General features: G+C 35.9%; 1 protein-coding gene across 1 annotated transcript in view; it reads right to left on the bottom strand.

Moving 5' to 3' along the window:
* Nucleotides 1-3,828: 3,828 nt before the first annotated feature.
* LOC129029973 (sulfotransferase 1C3-like) overlaps nucleotides 3,829-20,011 on the bottom strand; it is a 41,055-nt gene continuing 24,872 nt past the window's right edge. Inside the window, exons 2-7 of the mRNA XM_063649021.1 lie at nucleotides 13,479-13,607; nucleotides 12,412-12,509; nucleotides 8,799-8,925; nucleotides 5,659-5,753; nucleotides 5,341-5,521; nucleotides 3,829-3,941 (exon numbers count right to left, since the gene is read on the bottom strand). Of these exons, the coding sequence (XP_063505091.1) occupies nucleotides 3,829-3,941; nucleotides 5,341-5,521; nucleotides 5,659-5,753; nucleotides 8,799-8,925; nucleotides 12,412-12,509; nucleotides 13,479-13,596 (732 nt within the window). The 5' untranslated portion in view covers nucleotides 13,597-13,607. The remainder of the gene's footprint in view (nucleotides 3,942-5,340; nucleotides 5,522-5,658; nucleotides 5,754-8,798; nucleotides 8,926-12,411; nucleotides 12,510-13,478; nucleotides 13,608-20,011) is intronic.

Genomic DNA, 20,011 nt, shown 5'->3' with positions numbered 1-20,011 from the left:
AGTCCAAGGGTAGCACAAAAACCGTTTTTATTGATAGCATTCTATTGCTTTTCAATTAGTGGAAAATCATTTCTTAGTAGGAAAATGAAGTTTGCTTTTCCTTTATTCTGCCTTCTCCTCTGTGAGCTCTACTTTGGACTCTGATAGTACCTGGGGCCCAGAGCTCTCTACTCATTATGGATTCTCATGTCTCCAATTGCAAACACAGTAGCCCTGTGAACCAATCTGTCAGTGCATTGACAAGGCAGGGGTTGTCAATGAATATCTTTCTTGCTATACCTTTGAAGAATACTAGAGGCGGCTAGAGCCCAGTCAGCCATAAAGTTAGGCACTAGGCTCTTGGCCCTGACGTGAGGTGCACAGAGATGACATAATGGGAATAGTTTTCAACATCTATTTTATTCCGTGCTTCAGAGGACCTCCTTTAATCTTTGATTTTGGTCCATGTTTTTAAGAAAAGCAACTGAAAAGGTCGTAATACCGTCCCTCAGAAGAAAGGAACAGCACTAAGTAATCGAGAAAATGCCTCCTCTTGAAATGGATATAGAGATGGAAACAAGATATAAGAAGGATTGAGAATCATATAATACAGGAGCTTAAACACCTATGCGCAATGATAAAGAGGGTAATATTAGAGCGCTTGGAAAATACCAGGAAGTTGAGAGAGTTAACAGAAGGGCACACGCTGGATTGGCCACAAAATCGAATTTCTGAAGTAAGTGCAAAATGACAAATTGTCACAGAATACAGAGAAAAGGGGAAAAGAAATTAAGATAAGAGGAGAAAAAGAGAGACCTAGAGGGCCGGTCCAGGAGATACAATCTATGCATAATAGGAATACCTGCAACTGAGGACAGAGCAAGTGGAGCTGAAACAATAATTAAGGATCTAATTGAAGAAAATTTTCCAGAATAGAAGAACGAACTAGATCTACAAATGGAAAAGGCTCACAGGATACCTTTAAAACTTAATGAAAAGAAAGCAACGTATAGACATATCCTGGTGATGTTTTTGAATTTCAAAGACAAAACATTTTACAAGCATCCAGTCAGAGAAAGCAGGTTACTTACAAAGGGGCAAAAGTCAGGCTGAACTCAGATTTTTCTCCTGCAATTCTAAATGCCAGAAGACAGTGGAAAAATATCTAGAGTGTTAAGGGAAAATAATTTTGAGCCAACAATTACATACTCTGCCAAGTTATCATTTCTTTACAAAGGAAACTGGAAGACATTCTTAGATATACAGGGGTTAGGAAAGTATATCAACCAAGAAACTTCCCTGAAAATTTTGCTGAAGGATTTTGCTGCAGCTAACAGAGAACCTGAATTAAAATAAGAATAGGGAGGCAATTGTATGAAAGAATTAATGGTATACATTAAAACTAGTTAAGGAGCATTAAGTTTAAATTGTTACGTATACGGCATTAAAACTAAATACAAAAATAGAAACATAAGCTGGGTATAAAATTTCAGTTTACATTTAAACTGGAAGGGCATACCACATGTTCAATAATTGGACAAATACTGTTTTATTTTTAGCATGTAGTATTGTAGATACAAATATGCATGTTCTTAAGCTAAACCCAAGTAAAAGGGCTTTGTCACTGTAGATTTGTCAAATAACAGCATTCTAAATGTAAAATCTGACAAAATTGGAAAACAGTACAGTTTTATTTCCCTTATTTTTAAGTATAGCAGAAAAAAATAACAAGTTTGTCCATAATGTTACTAATGATACTGTAAAGAAACTTCCAAATCACTGGTTTGGGAGGGGGTGGATACATCCTCATTTTCTGTACATGATGCATGGGGAAAAACAGTAGTTACTGCATCATATAATTCATCTAAGTAAATTTGACATAGAAATAAGTGTTAACTACCAAATTAGAATATATACATTCCAATGTTTGGAAAAGAAGTGGTAAAAAAAAACATAGCAAAAGAAAAATAGCAAAAAGACATTAAAATTAGCAAAAAGTAGACTGACGGTACAGATGACCTATCAACTGGTTAAATAGCCCTATTACAATTGAAATTGGGTCAAAAATCAATCTCTAACCTGAGACACATTTGTATAAAACAAAGGATCAGAGAGTTTAAAGATAATGGAAACTATAAATCATAGAAATAGCAACATTTTTATTAAACAAAATGCATAAGACATTTTATGTAAAACATACAATATAGGATGTAACACTTAACAAACTATATGGTAAATAATATGACATTAATATATAAAAGATATGTTCCAGATCTTGATGTGGGTGATAGTTTTACTTATGTATATCGATATACATCTATTTAAAAACATGTACATTTAAATTGGTGCATTTTATGTATTTAAAATGTATTGAGTAATCCTTCTGTATGTATTATTAAAGAGAATATAGCAAAAAAAAATACTAGAGGAAATCTCTTCTCTGGATCACCAAATAAATATGAGAATGGTATTTCAGGTGGTTGGGTTACCTGGCTGGATGGAGGCAGTGGGGTGATGCCTGATGGGGAAACTTCACCTCAGGGTCCCCTCTGGACTGGCTTAGATCCTCCCATCTTCATCCTCTCTGCTTCCTTACAGCAGGATTTAGGGACTAGATGCTCTCTTTTCTTAAAATCTCATCATCTATTCTTTACCTTTGAGTTTGTCTTCCATCCAGTTGGCTAGAGAATAGGATGTCATTTCCCCTTTGTCTGGGGTAACAATAGCACTGCTTTGTCACTACAATAAGGTAGAGACAATGATCACAACCACAGAGAGTTTACTTTGCTCTGTGCCTTTGAAGCTCTGTATATTGTTCCTGATTCCTTTTCAAGATGTTAATTGAAATATCTTTGTACATTTCTTTAATTTTATTACTGAGTTTAAGTCTTTCCAAATTTCCCCCCTTTGTGATATGTTCCATGTTGTCTTCTCTGAGGCCATCTGCCGTGCTGGCACCTGCCCACTCGCTAAGGCCACCCAGGACACTCTGTTCTTATAAGACAATTGTAGTTGGTCATATAAAAAGCCAGGTCTTCACTGGTGCATGGTTGAAGCACTAAATTTATATTAAATCTGAGGTCATACTTATTGTTAGAGTGATGCAACAGAGACTCTTTATTAAGAGAATGGCCATGCATAGTTATTAAGAGAATGGCAATGCATAGTCATGATGCATTTGTCCCAGATCTCAATTTATAGATTAGATACATAAAGCATTTTATTTATATTATGGGAAGATTTTTTTCAGGGGTACTCACTGCCTGATTTCTCTAACTCAAACTCTTTTGATTAAGAAAACTAGTTACAAGCCAAATTTAGAAGAGTAATCATTTTCCAACTGATATTTTGCAGTAGTGATTTATTTTTATATCATTCTATTACATAAATGGTGACTCTGAAACCTATTTATCAGCTCTTTTCTCTTGGAAGTTATTATTTATACATAAAAGTGTAGAATGTTCACTCCAAGGTGTTTCATTTTCTCTTAATAATGGGACTTCTAATACCTATGCATGATTTTCTTGTGAAATCTACTTGGGATCACACATGGGAATGCATGATGCAATTGTTTGTTTTTGCTTTATCTGTCATCCCCAATAAAACATATCTGTACTTAAAAAAAAAAAAACACAGGTTGGCAGACTCTGCTATTTCTTTTATTTTATTTACTGAAATTAGCTGGTGTGTTGATATTTTAAATGATGTTTTAATATTTTAGCAGACTAGGCACACTAAATGAGACAGACTGAAGCTCATAAGCACCACATTCAGTCACAGTTCCTTGCTCAACAGAATAAAAGGCAAAATAGTTGGCTTAGTCTCTCTCTTATTTTGTTGTTGTTCCTCTCAGATCTCTAGGCAGAAGTTCAGTGTGGACCCTGCCATCTTCTTCTCATAATGCTTATCAAAGTTCTCGTTCATAGCCACAGTAAAATGGTTCTTCCAGTCTCCAGGCCTCCCTGTAGGACATCAAAGTTTGTGACAGACTCTGCACCCATTCCAACTAACCTTTCTATAGTGAATGGTTCCTAAGTCTACCCACGTGATTTTCCCATGAGGGAGGGTCCCTCAGTCCCACTCCCCCTGGTCTTCCCACTATGAATGGTCCCTCATTTCCACTCCACTTGGCTTTCTTACCACAAGGCACACAGCATCCTTATATTCCTTCCTCAAATGCTGCAGGCCCCACTGAGGTGCCCCACTGTGCTGAATCTTCTGCTCCAGGGTACACTCCTGGCTCTAGTGTACCCAACCCAAAGTCTACAGCTGGTTACCATCATGCACTTCCTGGGGGACATCATGTCGTATTTTCCCAGGGACAGTGAAAGACTTTACAAGATGTCAGTAACCTCATTGGAGAAGATATTTGTTGTTGGGTACCGGAAGTGACATTTACATACTAGTGATCTTCTGCAAACTATTGTACCTTGTCAGCCCAACAAATGCTGTACTAATGAATTGTTTCTCTGAATTATCCTAGTACTTTATTTCTACTGGTTTCCTACCCTTTGACAAGAAGACTCATCTGAAATACTTGACAATAATGTCAAATTCTAGATTCCAACTGGCAACTAGTTAATTGGAATGTTCAGGAATGGGGTCACTATTTTTAAAGGTAATTTTGATACAGTCAGGAGAACTGGTATTAGGGAATTCCTAGTATAGCCTCCACTTTACTTTCTTGTTTATAACTTTTTGCAGCTATTTGTGCATGTATCTAGAATGTTAGCTTCTTGAGGACAGAAATAATGTTCATTTACGCATACATTCACACAACAGGCCTTTATGGAGTTTTTTTGAGGTATGAGTCTCTATACTAGGTTCTAGTGGAACAAAACTGAACACAGCATTCTCTTCAGGACACTCTATCATCTTATTTTGGAGACAGACATGAATACCAATAGTTACAAATCTAAGTACTAAGTGCTTAGCTAGGGTTTTGAACTACAGGGATAGACTAAAGATGAGTGTTCAAAGCTGCTCAGAGGATGCATGAGCCTTCAAGGGGAAGTTCATGGTTGAGCTGGGTATTCTAATCAAAGTGACCAGCACCAACAGCATCACCTGAGTACTTGAGAGAAAGGCAAATTTGAGGGCTACTCCTGGACCTATGGAATCAGTATCTCAGAGCAGAGACCAGCAATCAAAGCTTTAGCAAGGTCTGCAGGGGTTCTAATGTGACTAAAGTTTCAGAACCACTGACATTGGCTTTCAGCAAACAGGCAGGGTGAAGGCAGCAGAGGTTCAAAATTTAACTGAAATGAGTCACTTCTTCCTGAAAATTAGGTTGAAAATTATTTTAGCCTACAGGGCAGAAAATTTTTTAGAATTGAGTTCAGTGAAAGAAATGCCACCGACCTTTCCTCATGAATTTTGAGATGGAGTGATTGAATATGTGAGACGGTATCGCAGTTTGGTTGGCCATTGGATTATACTTCATTACATCAAATGAGGTATGGTGGATGATCTTGTTTATAACATCATCTGACAAAGTTTTCTCCAAGAATTCCAACACCTTGTGGATCTCCTGTTTTGGATTCTGACCATGGAAGTAAAAGGCATGGTGAAGAGGGAGGAAAGAAGAAGATCTTGGCCAATTAAACCGACACCTTGTTTAACAGAATAACATTGTCAGGAGGGTTTCTGGGGCTGACTCTAAGTCTCAGTGCCACTTACCTTTTTAATATCCTCATAGAAGAGATAGAGGATCTGGTCCGTGTCTTTTGCAGCCCACCATCCTTTCACATGGTCAAACCAGGACCCATAAGCAACTGGAAAACATCAGAACTCTGTTAGTTCCCATTACCGGGACAAAACCAAAGGCTATAAAATAAATTAGCTCTCCTTTGAAATAGGCTTCTGTAACTTTCATTTTGGTTCCTTAATGAAGTGGAAATAATTTTCTACTAATAAAATTTGTCTATATTTATGGTGTAAAGCAGAGATTTATGGTACACGTTTGTAATATGTGACTTTGCACACATTGACTATATCTTGTGACATGCCTTAAAACATTAGGCAATAAAATACTTCCCCTGTTCCGAGTAAACAGTGTTTACTTTCAGACTCAACTAATTCACGCTATCAGATTCAGGGGTAGGGTCCTCCTGCTGCTTTCCCTGCATAGCTGTGCTATGCAGTTTGCAAGTTCCTGTTTGGAAAGCGATGCAGCAGCAGCAGAAAGAGAGGTGCCCTAGAGGAGAACTTCTATTTCCAGCTGAGGCTACATCTATGTGGTAAACTCGGGATGCATTTTCTTTTCACCAGTTGGTAAGAGAATGAGTGGACATGAGTTAGCCAGTGACATATTTTATCCCAGGGATGTTTTAGTGTCCCTGATAGGTTGTAACTTCTGGCAGCTTCCTGGCTTGGTTCTGGGCAGTCATTATAAACACAGGAGCTCTCTCTTTATTCAGGGTGAGCTATGTTGCAAGCATTGTGCTGAGTGGACGTGAAGATTTGTCTGGAGGATGATGGAAAACATTCTCCAGAGGAAAATGACCACAGACCAAGTGAGCAAGTGTGTGAAATGCTCTCTTTTGAATCACGACAAACAAAGATGTAAGTTTGCAGTGACTTGAAGTTTGGCATGTGTCATGGTGACTGGCATCTGTGTCAGCCAGGTTCTCCAGAGAAACAGAGCAATAGGCAAATCCAGAGGAGAATATATTAGTTCTTCCTTATGCACAGGGGATATATCACATGACCCCCAGCAGATGCCTGAAACCACAGATAGTACCAATTTATATTATAATAGTGTGTATGTTTTTTCCTACACATACATGTGTATGTTAGTTTAATTTATATATTAGGCACTGTGAGTGAATTACAACAAAACTAATAATAAAACAGAGCTTTTATAACAATATTCTCTAATACATTCACATCTATGTGAATGTAATCTGCCTCTCTCTATCCTTTCTCTTGAAATACTGTAATATTTTTGGAATGGGGTTGATTGTGGGTGACTGAAACTGCAGAAAGGGAAACCAAGTATAAAGGGGACTCATCCATGTATATTTATGTGTGTGCATGTTTTATATATGTGCATAATATATATGTGTACACATATAATTTATTTTAAGCAATGTCTATGTAATATGTATTTATAGATAAATGTACATATATAATGTATATTATGTATAGATGTTTTATTTAAAGGAATTGGCTCCTGCAATTGTGAGTCTTGGCATGTTTTAAATCTGTAGGGGATGCTGGAAAATCAGGCAAGATTCGATATAACAGCCTTGAGGCAGAATCCTTTCTTTTGGAAACCTGAGTTTTTTTTTTTCTCTTAAGACCTTCAGGTGATTGCATAAAGACCACCCATATTATTAATACTTAACATTATCTCTTTTTCTTAAAGTCAACTGATTATAGATGTAAATCAGAACTACACAATTGGCACTTTCACAGAAACAATAGGATTGTTGTTTGATTAAATAAGTAGGTGTCACAATCCAGCCAAGTTGACACAAAAAAATGTAAGAAAATGCAGGCCTTGGGAAAAAATCATATAAAAAAAGAAGCTGGGATCCTCTCTTCCTCTGCTTCCTCCTACTTTTCCTGCTCTCAAAACTTCTCTGCATAAATATTGGAAATCTATTCACCTGGAGTCCTATGTAGATTTGTTATTTTTCTTATGTCCATCTGTCAGTCCGTTTTAATTTATGTTTCTAGAGAAAATGTTCTAATGAGGTTATCTCTCTTGATTCACTGGAGAGACATGCTTGATGGAAATTATTATTTATTGACTTTTCCACAGATATCTGTTTTTATTCAGGTCATGTTGTGGAAGTCACTTCATTTTGATTTTTCTTTTTCCTCAAAAGAATATGAATATGAATATGTCAGGACTGGTTATAATGAAGCTCAGGTCTATAACACACTTGCTCAGGGATAGTTAGGTTGCTCAAGGACTGGGAGCACTCAGCCTCACAACTCACCCACTTGGCTTATGGAAGTTTTAATTATTTGAGAGACGTTAATGAAATGGTGGAGACACCATGTAATTTTTGTCCATTTGTCTAGGTTCTGCTCACTGCAGTTATAATGAAATATTATAATCATGCTTCTGCATTAATGCTCATAAAAATATGTAAAGATTATCCTTACATCCTAAATCACTTTATGTAGCCATCTTGTCTTTCTTCTGTCTAGAGATTGTTGTTTTCATGAGATATTCTTCTTCTGTGAAGGGTTTGAGATCCTTGCCAATCTGATTTGACACCTGGTCAAATCTAGTCAATTGCTATTTTGAAAAGTGTGGTCCTAATTTGTTCACTGCTTCTCTGGAAGGTGTGATCTTGTTAGTAAGTGGATGAGAGGTCATGGCTGCTAATTCTAATGTGAGGTTCCTGCAGGTGAACAGGTCTAAGATTGTGCACTATGACCTATGGGAAAGGCTCTTTGTGGCTGTGCAGTGTATGACTTTTGTAACTAGACGTGGTGGCCTGGACATCCAATAACACTGCTAGACCAAATGGCAGGAGATCAACTCATGCCTTCCCCACTGCCAGGTCTTCCCATGGGAAATGTTGCCTCTTCTTATTTTGAAGTTGATTGTTTGAAACTCAAGTCAAGGATTTGGGGCTTTTTACCTTTGTCCCAAAACTTATGACCCCAGTTGACTTCAATTTACATTTGTATTCAATTTTGGAAAAATAGCTCTTCTACCTGGCGTCTCCAGTCCTAGATCATCAAGATAGGACCTCCTCAATCAGGATGGCCTTTTGTAATTTTCTCCTCCTGTTTACAGAGGTGCTTATTGTTAGAGTCTTCTGAAAGAGGGTACCAAAAAATCAGTTTGAACTCACCTTTTCCTGATATGAATTTCTCATAAAATTCTTCTAAATTCTGAGGATCAGGCACAAAGGAAGCCATCCTATGAAAGTGGTAGTAGGACACCAGGCAATCCTTGGGATTTCTGGCCACATAGACAATCTGAAATCAAGGAGAGGGAAGGAAGCCATGGAGAGAAAAATAGATTGACATGAAATACTCTAAGTGAGTGTTTCAATACAATGGTAACTATATCCTATAAGTTTATAGCATTAGATACATTAGTTATCAATTAAAACATTAAACAAAAGAGCCTTTTTGACTCTGCAACCCTGATAGCCATGGAGAACACAAAGACAAATGAGAATGCCCCACTTCAGAGTGGTTATGAGGAACCACTCTTCCTGGTTATGCAGGAAATGAACACATTGTTAGGACAGCACTGTCAATCATGGTTGGAATATGATGTGATATGCTGAGTAGTCATGAAGCCAGTGACAAAGCATTCCTGGGCATTCAGGGAACGGGCCATGAAATGGTGAGTTTCAGCTGTGTCTGAGTGAGTTGAAAGAAATTTTCCAGATTCACAGCAGGGGAAAGACTAGAGAGTGAGAAAACATTTTGGTGCATGCCATCTCATTTGGCTCTTATTAGGATTAGTGTTAGGTAAGGAGAGAACAGGTGTTATCCTTCAATAGAAGAAGTAAATGACCTTCAGAGAATTGGAAAGACTCCCACTAATTCATGCTTAGTACATGAGTGGGTCATGCCTGGTCACAAAAATTGGGACACTGAGTCCAGAGCTAGTTCCATGATATTTGTATGAGACTCACATGGAGGAATGTTTCAAACAGTGGTTTTCAAAGATTAGAGTGATTTTGTTGATGATATATATCTCACATTGTTAGCACAGAGGGGCATGGTGATGTGACCATTGGCAATTCAGTGTTGTTCAGTCTACGAATGCAGAACAGAGATGTTAACCCTTCCTATGTGCCAGACACTGTTTAGCTTGACAAATTGGGCATGATCAAGTCCCTGCCTGTCAGGAGCTCACAGTCTGATCAGTGAGGTAAGAAGAGAGAAAATTATAACTCAATGTGGTGAACAAAATGATGAGGCAAACACCTGCACAGATTCACCAATATAGATACATGAAACCCACACAGCCATGGGGACAGAGAAGCTTCCTATAGGAGGTCTCTATGAAAAGACTGGAAGAACAAGTAGGAATTATGCAAGTAAAGATGAGGAGATGTGTGAGTCAGGTGGGAGCACATGGAAAGTGTGTGGATGCTTCATGTGTGAAAGGACCTGCAGGATTTCAGGAGGACTGTAGTGAGGATCAGGTATGGGAAGACCCTGGGGAGGAGATGGAGCAGGGTACAGACTGTCAAGGGCATGGAAGTCATATAGAGGATATGGAGGCGTCTTCATCCACCTGTGGAAGTGTTTATAGTAGGGAAATGCCTTAGTCAGATTTGTGTCTTAGGAAGAATAGAGGTTACAGAGAGGAGGGGTTGGAGGGGGCAGGTCTAGAGGCAGGCCGACAAAGTGAGAGGCAAAAGATAGCAGTGAGCTGACTTGGGTACAGTTGGTAGTGATGCAGTGTAGTGCACAGATTAGAAGGATGGGAAGAATGAACTGGACTTTGTGACAGATCAGACACAGAGGTGAGGGGGATAAAAATGAGGACAGGTTTGAGCTTAGTCTACTGAGTAGATTATGGAGGTGTGGAAGCCTTGACAAGGAGCAGATTCTATACTTCTGCGTCTGAGGCCAGGAGAGCATCTTCCAGTACTTTGGCAGGGCAAAGCAACAGGATTTTATTTTTAAATGTGTTTCTCTTTCTACATATGGCTAGCCAGTTTTCCCAGCACCGTTTATTAAATAGGGAATCCTTTCCCCATTTCTTGTTTTTGTCAGGTTTGTCAAAGATCAGATACTTGTAGATATGTGGCATTATTTCTGACGGCTCTGTTCTGTTCCATTGATCTATATCTCTGTTTTGGTACCAGTACCATGCTGTTTTGGTTACTGTAGCCTTGTAGTATAGTTTGAAGTCAGGTAGTGTGATGCCTCCAGCTTTGTTCTTTTGGCTTAGGATTGACTTGGCGATGCGGGCTCTTTTTTGGTTCCATATGAACTTTAAAGTAGTTTAAATCAATTCAAGATGGATTAAAGACTTAAATGTTAGACCTAAAACCATAAAAACCCTAGAAGAAAACCTAGGCATTACCATTCAGGACATAGGCATGGGCAAGGACTTCATGTCTAAAACACCAAAAGCAATGGCAACAAAAGCCAAAATTGACAAATGGGATCTAATTAAACTCAAGAGCTTCTGCACAGCAAAAGAAACTACCATCAGAGTGAACAGGCAACCTACAAAATGGGAGAAAATTTTCGCAACCTACTCATCTGACAAAGGGCTAATATCCAGAATCTACAATGAACTCCAACAAATTTACAAGAAAAAAACAAACAACCCCATCAAAAAGTGGGCAAAGGACATGAACAGACACTTCTCAAAAGAAGACATTGATGCAGCCAAAAAACACATGAAAAAATGCTCACCATCACTGGCTATCAGAGAAATGCAAATCAAAACCACAATGAGATACCATCTCACACCAGTTAGAATGGCAATCATTAAAAAGTCAGGAAACAACAGGTGCTGGAGAGGATGTGGAGAAATAGGAACACTTTTACACTGTTGGTGGGACTGTAAACTAGTTCAACCCTTGTGGAAGTCAGTGTGGCGATTCCTCAGGGATCTAGAACTAGAAATTCCATTCGACCCAGCCATCCCATTACTGGGTATATACCCAAAGGACTATAAATCATGCTGCTATAAAGACACATGCACACGTATGTTTATTGTCGCATTATTCACAATAGCAAAGACTTGGAACCAACCCAAATGTCCAACAATGATAGACTGGATTAAGAAAATGTGGCACATATACACCATGGAATACTATGCAGCCATAAAAAATGATGAGTTCACGTCCTTTGTAGGGACATGGATGAAATTGGAAATCATCATTCTCAGTAAACTATCGCAAGAACAAAAAACCAAACACCGCATATTCTCACTCATAGGTGGGAATTGAACAATGAGAACACATGGACACAGGAAGGGGAACATCACACTCTGGGGACTGTTGTGGGGTGGGGGGAGTGGGGAGGGATAGCATTGGGAGATATACCTAATGCTAGATGACGAGTTGGTGGGTGCAGCGCACCAGCATGGCACATGTATACATATGTAACTTACCTGCACATTGTGCACATGTACCATAAAACCTAAAGTATAATAATAATAATAATAAAAGAAAAAAAATGTGTTTCTCTTTATTTTACTCCCAATCTGCTCTCTGATTTGTAGCAGCACAGATTCAATTTTGGAAAATTTGACCAAGAATTTTTCATGAAATAGGATTAGAGGAAAAAGAATTTTGGAAAACACGGATGTTTGCAGATTTCAAATTTATGTAATCCTTGATTTTAAGTACTTCCTCTAAGAAAAATAGCAAATTACATTTTGTAAAATATTTTTCAAAGTATATTATTTTAAAAATTATCTTCAGTTGTATAGTTTATATCACCAGGCTAAGAGAAGTTTGAAAATCCCACTCTTTTTACCTTGCAGTTTTCTTTCCAGATAGACGGTGGAATCAGATGTGAAGGGAGATGTGTTTTTATCAGTCTTGGTGAGGACATTTGAAGAGCAATCTCCAAATCTAGCAAGAAACAATTTGTATTCTTTATTTATTCTTGCCACTACACTCTGCCAAAATACTTGAATTCCATTTGTATCTTTGTCTAAAGAGTGATTATATTTTGTTTTATATTCATTGGAAATAGTAATTTTTTTTCCAGAAGGACATACAAAGCATCCAGTCCTGCCTAACCTTCTAGGAAACTTTTGCTTATTTGCTCTTATTCTCTCAGCTTTTAGACTTTCAGTTAAGCTCTTTCTCACCCTCAATGAATTCTGGGAATGTTTATGATATATCATTATTCTTTTCCTTTCTCTTTTTGTCTCTCTTTCATTTCTCAGAAATCACACCCATCCTTTTACAATAGGCTGTCATTCTTGGAAAATCTTTGAATTTACATTTGTGTCTTAATCTAAAGAGTGGTTTAATTTATTTTCACTTTTTTTTCATGGAAGACAATAGCTGTCTATCCCAAATACATGCAAAGGATTTTTCCTTCTGAAAGCCTTCTAAGAGGTCTGTCTTTATTTCATGTTACTCACCAGGTTTTACACTCTGAAGAAACCTTTTTAGCTCCCACAATTAATTCTGGGAATGTCCATGGTATATCCCCCCTACTTCTCCTCCTTTTTAATCAGAAATCACACCTGTCCTTTTACAATAGGTGATTGCTGATTTCTGGCCTTTCTACTGATTCAAACATATGAAGGAGAATACAAAGGAGAGGGAGTGTTCTTTATCATAACATTGGGAAGTAGAAATATGAGAAAGAGAATGAAAATCTTATTGGGAAGCTAAAGGCCACCAGCTAAGAACAGGAAGAAGCCCTGAAGACCCAATCTAGGGTTTGACTCGTTGGCCTGTGATCAATTTCACCTCATGAAAGACATGGGCTACCTCTGGCTACCATGGAAGCTCTGTCAAAGATAGTACACATTGCTCTGGAATCTTGAAGTGACAGTACTTTCTGTTTTGGTGCTTATTACTCACCTGATTTTTCTTTATGGGGAAATTTCAGTTCAAGGAAAGGATGTCTATGTAGAGAAGGGACTCTTTTGCATTTCTCCACATCGCCATCATTTTGAATCATGTCTAAAATTTCTTGCATCCAATGTGTCCCTGAAAATATTTGAAATAGTTCTTTAATTTTAGTCAACTGAACTTTCATTTTAAGCTATTGAGTATTTTGAAGAAAGGCAGCAACATGAGAGCACTTTAAAATTAGATCAATGTTGTCAAGGCAAAAATGAAAACTTTTGTGTTGTACCTGCATCTGTCTATCTATCTATCTATCTGTCTGTCTATCTATCTATCATCTCTCTATGTATCTATCTATGTATCTATGCATGTATGTATGTATGTATGTCTCTATCAATCAATCATCTTTTTAGTATTTAATTTCTCAACTATCATGTTTGAGTGAACAATTTCCATGTTTCCTGTATTATGACACTTCATGCCTAAAAATGCTGTATCTCCCAATATGACATTCTCTTATCATGGTTACTCAATATTTCTCATCACATCTAGTTTATAATAAATCCTTAATAACATGAGATACTCAAACTACATTAACTTTTTAAAAATTGTGTCATAATGTTATTAATCACTTTTTCCCAATTAAGATGCATTGGCTGCATTACTTTTGCTGCCCTTTTTGTCTCAGCTTAGAATCATCCTTCCATATTTTTTCTTCATGACACTGATTTTTGTTCTACTTTCACATTGATTTTTGAACAGATCAGCCAGTTGCCCTGTAGTACTCCACACATTCTTGATTTGTCTGATTATTTCTTCACAGTATATTTTTGTTCCTCTGTTTCCTCTATTTGCCATAAACTGGAATCCAGGTCTTGGTTAGGTTCTGGTGAACATTTTTGGCGGATTTCTCAGGCAATGCTTGGTACTTCTTGTACCATGACAAGATGTACATATGTCTGATTGCCTCACTGCTAGTGATACTACTGTTCACCATCCAGTTTTGTAGGTGACCACCAGGTCACTCATTGTTAAGGTCCATATTTCCATTTGGTTTTAGGAATGAAACTGTATAGTGACATTTCAGTACCATGTGACCAGCCAGTTACTCTCAGATTTTATCTAATTATTTTAGGATTCATACATTAATGATCCTACTTTAATTTTTATTGTGGGTTTCAAATTGTTTATTTTCTAATCTCATCACTTCTCTATTTATTAGGTAGCTCTTCATATAAAGAGCTTTCCCTCATAAATTAGGGAAGAACTACAATTCTTCTAAATTCTTTTTCTTAACTAATTCTTTTTAGTCTAAGAGATGAATAATAGTTATCTTTAACCATAATACATAAGTTTTTCTGTCTTTTTCTTTTTTTCATCATTATGGAATCATGTTTTTTGAAATAAACTTCAGTGTGGTAAAAATTACACAGAACAGAATGTACCTATTATAAATGTAGAGTTTAATGAAATTTGACAAATGTATGTAGCCATTACCATAGTCAAGAGTAGAACCTTGTGTCTACTGCAATCAGTCATTCCTTTCCTCACTTTTGACTCCATGAAACTGCTGATCTATTTTTTTGTCAATATAAATTAGATTTACACATTGTTGAAATTCATATAAATGAAACCATACAGTATGTCCTCATGTGTCTGAATTTTTTCACACACCCTCTTTATTTTGGGATTCATTTATGTTCCTGTATATATCTGTAGTTCTTTTTATTACTGAGAACAGCTCAATTTTATGGATAAGCAATGATTTGGTTTTTCATTTATATGATAATAAAAATTAGGTTTTCTTCAGTGTTGGGCTATTTTTGAATAAGTCTGCTATAATATTTGTGTACAAGTTTTTTGATGAACACAGATTTTTATTTTGGGGGTGGGGGTGAATCTCTAGGATTGGAATTGCTGGGTTGTGTGTTAGGTGCATGTTTAGTTTTATAAGAAACCATTGAGCATTAATACCATGTTACATCCTCCCCAACAGTGCATGGGAATTTCAGTTGCTCCGTGTCCTTATCAACACTTGGTATTTTCAGGTTTTTAGTCATTTGAAGTGGTGTGTAGTGGTATTTCATGATAGTATTAAGTCACATTTTCTCATGATAAATGATGTAGAGTATCTTGTTTTGTGTTTATTGCTTAATAGTGGAGCTTTTTCGGTGATAAGTTTTTACATCTTTTGCCCACTTTAACACATGCTTTTTGTTTTTTTGTTTTCAGTTGTAACAGTTCTTTATACCTTTTGGCCAGATATATGTATTATGAATATTTTCTCTCCAACTGTGTCGCATATTTTTATTTTTTTAACTGGGTCTTTAGACTTTGATGAAGTCTAATTTATATTGAACTTAGACCAAAATAAAGCTTGGAACAGAAGAAAGAATTAAAAAAATACTGCTGTAAACTTTTTACATAACACACAAAATAATATAATATTAGTTAAACATAGAATATGATAAGATAGAGATGCATACTGTAAACCCTAGGGTACCTGTTAGTAAAATAAAACCAAGAGGTATTACCAGAAATGGCAAATGGAATTCTAAAAAACAGTCAATCCAAAAAAGGCAGGAAAAGAGTAACAAAGGAATAAAGGTGGAAATATAGAAAATAAATAGTAAGGTGGTAGATTTACAGTCAATTTTGCAGATAATTGTAGACTAGTTCCCAATTATTTGCAAAGGTATATTTCAACACCCACATTGAATGCTTGAAATTAGATTGTACCATTTTATACACTATGTGTTATATATAACTATGATGAAATTTAATCATAAATTAGAAATGGTAAGAGATTAACAACAAATAACAATAAAATATAATCTTTATAGAAAAGTGCAGCATCACTAATCTTACACTTTAGGACCATTATTACATAAAATGAGGGTGCTCAAGAGCACAAGTCCTATAATACTATGACAGTCAATCTAATATACTAGATAACTACTAAGCTACTAATGAGCAGGTGACATAGAAGCCAGGCAAAGGAATGAGTCACATCCCAGGAGGGATGGAGATGGTGACCCAAAATTTCATTATGCTACTCAAGGCAACATGTGATTTAAAATGTATGAATTGTTTTTGAAATTTTTGATTTTATGTTTTCAGACCACAACTAGCTACAGATAACTGAAACCACAGAATGGAAAACTGTGAATAAATGAGAACTATTTTATTAAATAAAATTTTACAAGCAACCCCAATTAGAGTGTACATTACACATAAACCATGATAGGCTGAAAGTAAAAGAATAGAAAAATATGTACCATACAAATAATAAATATAAACTAGTTGGAATAACTATATTATAAGGGAACAAGTATTTTACTAAGGATAAGGAGAAACATTTCAAAATGATGAAAAGGTTAATTCATCAAGGCAAAATATTCTTGCATGTGTGCATACTTAAATAACAAGGCTTCCACATACATAAAGCAAATATGTAAAAGTTAAAAGGAGAAATAGACAAGTTAATAATTATAATTAAATATTTCAATACTTCTGATTCAGTAATTGTTAGAATAAGTAGAAAAAATAAGTACAAATTTTGAAGACCTTAACCATATTATCAGCCAGCTTGACCTAAAGATATTTTTAGAACACTCAAACATCCTACTCTACCCAACAGTACCAGAACCCACATTCTTTTCAAGTGCATATGAAACTTTTAAAACTATAAACCATGAGATGGGATTTAAACAAAAATTCTCAAATAAATCTAAGACAATTGGAATTATACAGAACATGCTATTTGAATACAATTGGAATTAAATTAGAAATCAACAACAAATATATTCACAATTATTTAGAAATTAAGCAATATAATTCTAAATAACATATGACTGTAAAGGATATTAAAAAATACCATGAATGGAATGATAATAAAAACAGCCTATTACAATTTGTGAGAAGAAGTTAAAGTAGCACTTGAAGAGAGATTTTTTAAACGAATTTTATGCATTTTATATATGCAGGTATGTTTATGCATATGTAGGTATATGAAAGATCTACAATAAATAGTCTAAAGTTTCAACATACCAACATTAAAAAGTAGAGGAAATTAAGCTCAAATTGGGAACCTCCTCTACCTGATAAGGGACACCTCTAAAAAATCCACATTTTTTAATAATGTAATGGAAACATCATAGATTTCTAAAATACTAAGGAGCTTAATAAAAAAACTCACTTAACCTGCTAAGGAAATTTAGTGAGGTCACAATAAGATATGCAGTCAATATACAAAACTCTATTATCTTTCAACATTCCAGCAACACACAATTGGAACATGACATTTAAAAAATACCACTGATAAAATAAATAGCACCTGAAAACATGAAATATTCAGAAATAGATTTAACAAAGCTGTGGACGATTTGAAAGTGAAAACACTACGAGAGAAGTTGTATAAGAATTAAATAAATAAGGAAGCATACCATATCTATCGATCAAAAGAATCAACATTTTTAAGATATCAGCTGTTTCAAAATTAATCTATAAATTCAATTCAATCTCAATCACAAACTGACAAATTGATTCCAAGATTTATATGAAAATATAATTGTCATTAGAAGCCAATATTTTTGATAGAAAGAGTAAAGTGATGGGGTTTATATGGGTTGATTTCATGACATTTAAATCAGCTTCAGCATTCAAAAGACTGTGATATTGTTGTAAGGATAGACATAAAGAATTGACACTTACTTAGTGCCACATGCAAAAAAGTCAAAGTGCAATGCATCAGACCTGAAAAAATTAAAATTAAATCTATAAAACTACGGAAGTATAGATAGGAGAATAGCTTCAAACTTTAGGTTAGGCAACAATAATTTGGGGAAAAAATGGAAAGCTCTACCCTTTATGGTTTGCATTTAATGTAAGTTTGCACATATGTTATAAACTCTGTAACATGTTATCCTTTAAGAAATTTAAGAATGAGAAAAATTGTCTATAATATTCTCTCATGTTATTATTATTTCTGACATTCCTTATTCCTTTGTGTAACAGGTCTATATTTCATTACTATCATTTTCTGTTACACTGAAGAAATTTCTTTAACATAACTTATTTATTTATTTTTAGAGCAGCTATGCTGGCAACACATTCTCTCAGCTTTTCTCTATCTGAGAAAAAGTGTATGACCTTTATTTTTAAGTAACATTTTAAAATATAATTTTTACTGGGTATATGGAATTCTAGGTTGAAAAGTTTGTGGTAACAAATTACCACACATCTAATAAGTTAAAACAACACCTGAATATTAGGTCACAGTTTCTGTAGGTTAGAAGTTGGGCTTAACATGGCTGGTGCTCTGTAGGGTCTCACTAGGCTAAAATCAAGCTATCAGCTAGGGCTGCCATTCTCATCTGGGACTTCAGGGTGTTTTGCCAAGCTCCTAGATGCCAACAGAATTCAGTTGCTTGTGGCTGCAGTATTGAGATAACTGTTTCATTGATACTTTCTCTTCTCATCTTTTAGTCTATAATCATGCATTAAACTTTTGTTATGCTTTAAATTTCTCAGACTTTCTGCTCTGCCACATCTCTCTGACTTCCTCTTTGCTTTGAAGAGTTCATGTGATTCCACTGAGTCCATCCAGATAGTCCAAGATAATCTCCCTAGTTTAATATCAGCTGATTAGTTACTTTAATAGCAGCTGCAAAATCTCTTTGGGAATGTAATATGAAATAACTGTAGATGTAATAACAGAGGACTAATGTCATGGGGACCACAATTCTGCCCGTCATATCCTGATTGGAGCACAGAAGTCTCTCAACTTTGTATAATCTCTAGGAATTATATGACTAATAGTTTTCTGTTAGTTCCTTGACTAATCTTATGGAGCTGGGCTCTATGCAAGTGCAGTCTACCATTCAACAATAGACTAAAAGAGTCTTCTCTAAAGATATCTAAAGATATTTATTTGTGTAGTTCATTTTCTCTGGTGCTCTACCCTGCAAATAACAGCCACTTCAACCTCTCAGAACTCCTATATCTGGCTCTTGAACTCAATGAGTTTGTTATGACTCTTTCTTTTGCTCCCTATAACTAAACCCTGTTCAGAAAGCATCTTCAGACTGAAGTCTGAGACAATTGTTATCCAAGGTCAGAAACCAGTGGTTTAATATATTTTGTCCAGCTTTCCTTTTGATTATCACCGGAGTACACATCCAATCTTGTCTCTTCAGCATGGCTGAACAGGAGGTTTTTATTTAATGTTCTCCCAATCAGTTAGAAGTCATTCTTTTGGATGCTCAAACTGTGCCAAATGTGGCCATTGTGAGCCCTTTCCCATTGGTTCTTGTATCCTTCTACGTGTCCCCATTAATTTTTTCTGGTTATTTTGTGTGCTTTATTTTTTACAGATATTTAATAAAAACAAACAATTCTGGGAATATATACTGATCACTTACTCCTTCAAAAAGAAGATGCAGTACATTCACCTTGCATATTCTATTCCCAAGAGGGGGATCAACAATTCTCCTAATAGCTGTGGTTCCTTCTAACGGAGAATGACCTATCAAAAATGACCTCTG

The sequence above is a fragment of the Pongo pygmaeus genome, chromosome 12 (assembly GCF_028885625.2).
Source record: "Pongo pygmaeus isolate AG05252 chromosome 12, NHGRI_mPonPyg2-v2.0_pri, whole genome shotgun sequence".
In the NCBI taxonomy this organism is placed as follows: Eukaryota; Metazoa; Chordata; class Mammalia; order Primates; family Hominidae; genus Pongo; species Pongo pygmaeus.
This window is presented reverse-complemented; position numbering and strand designations above follow the sequence as displayed.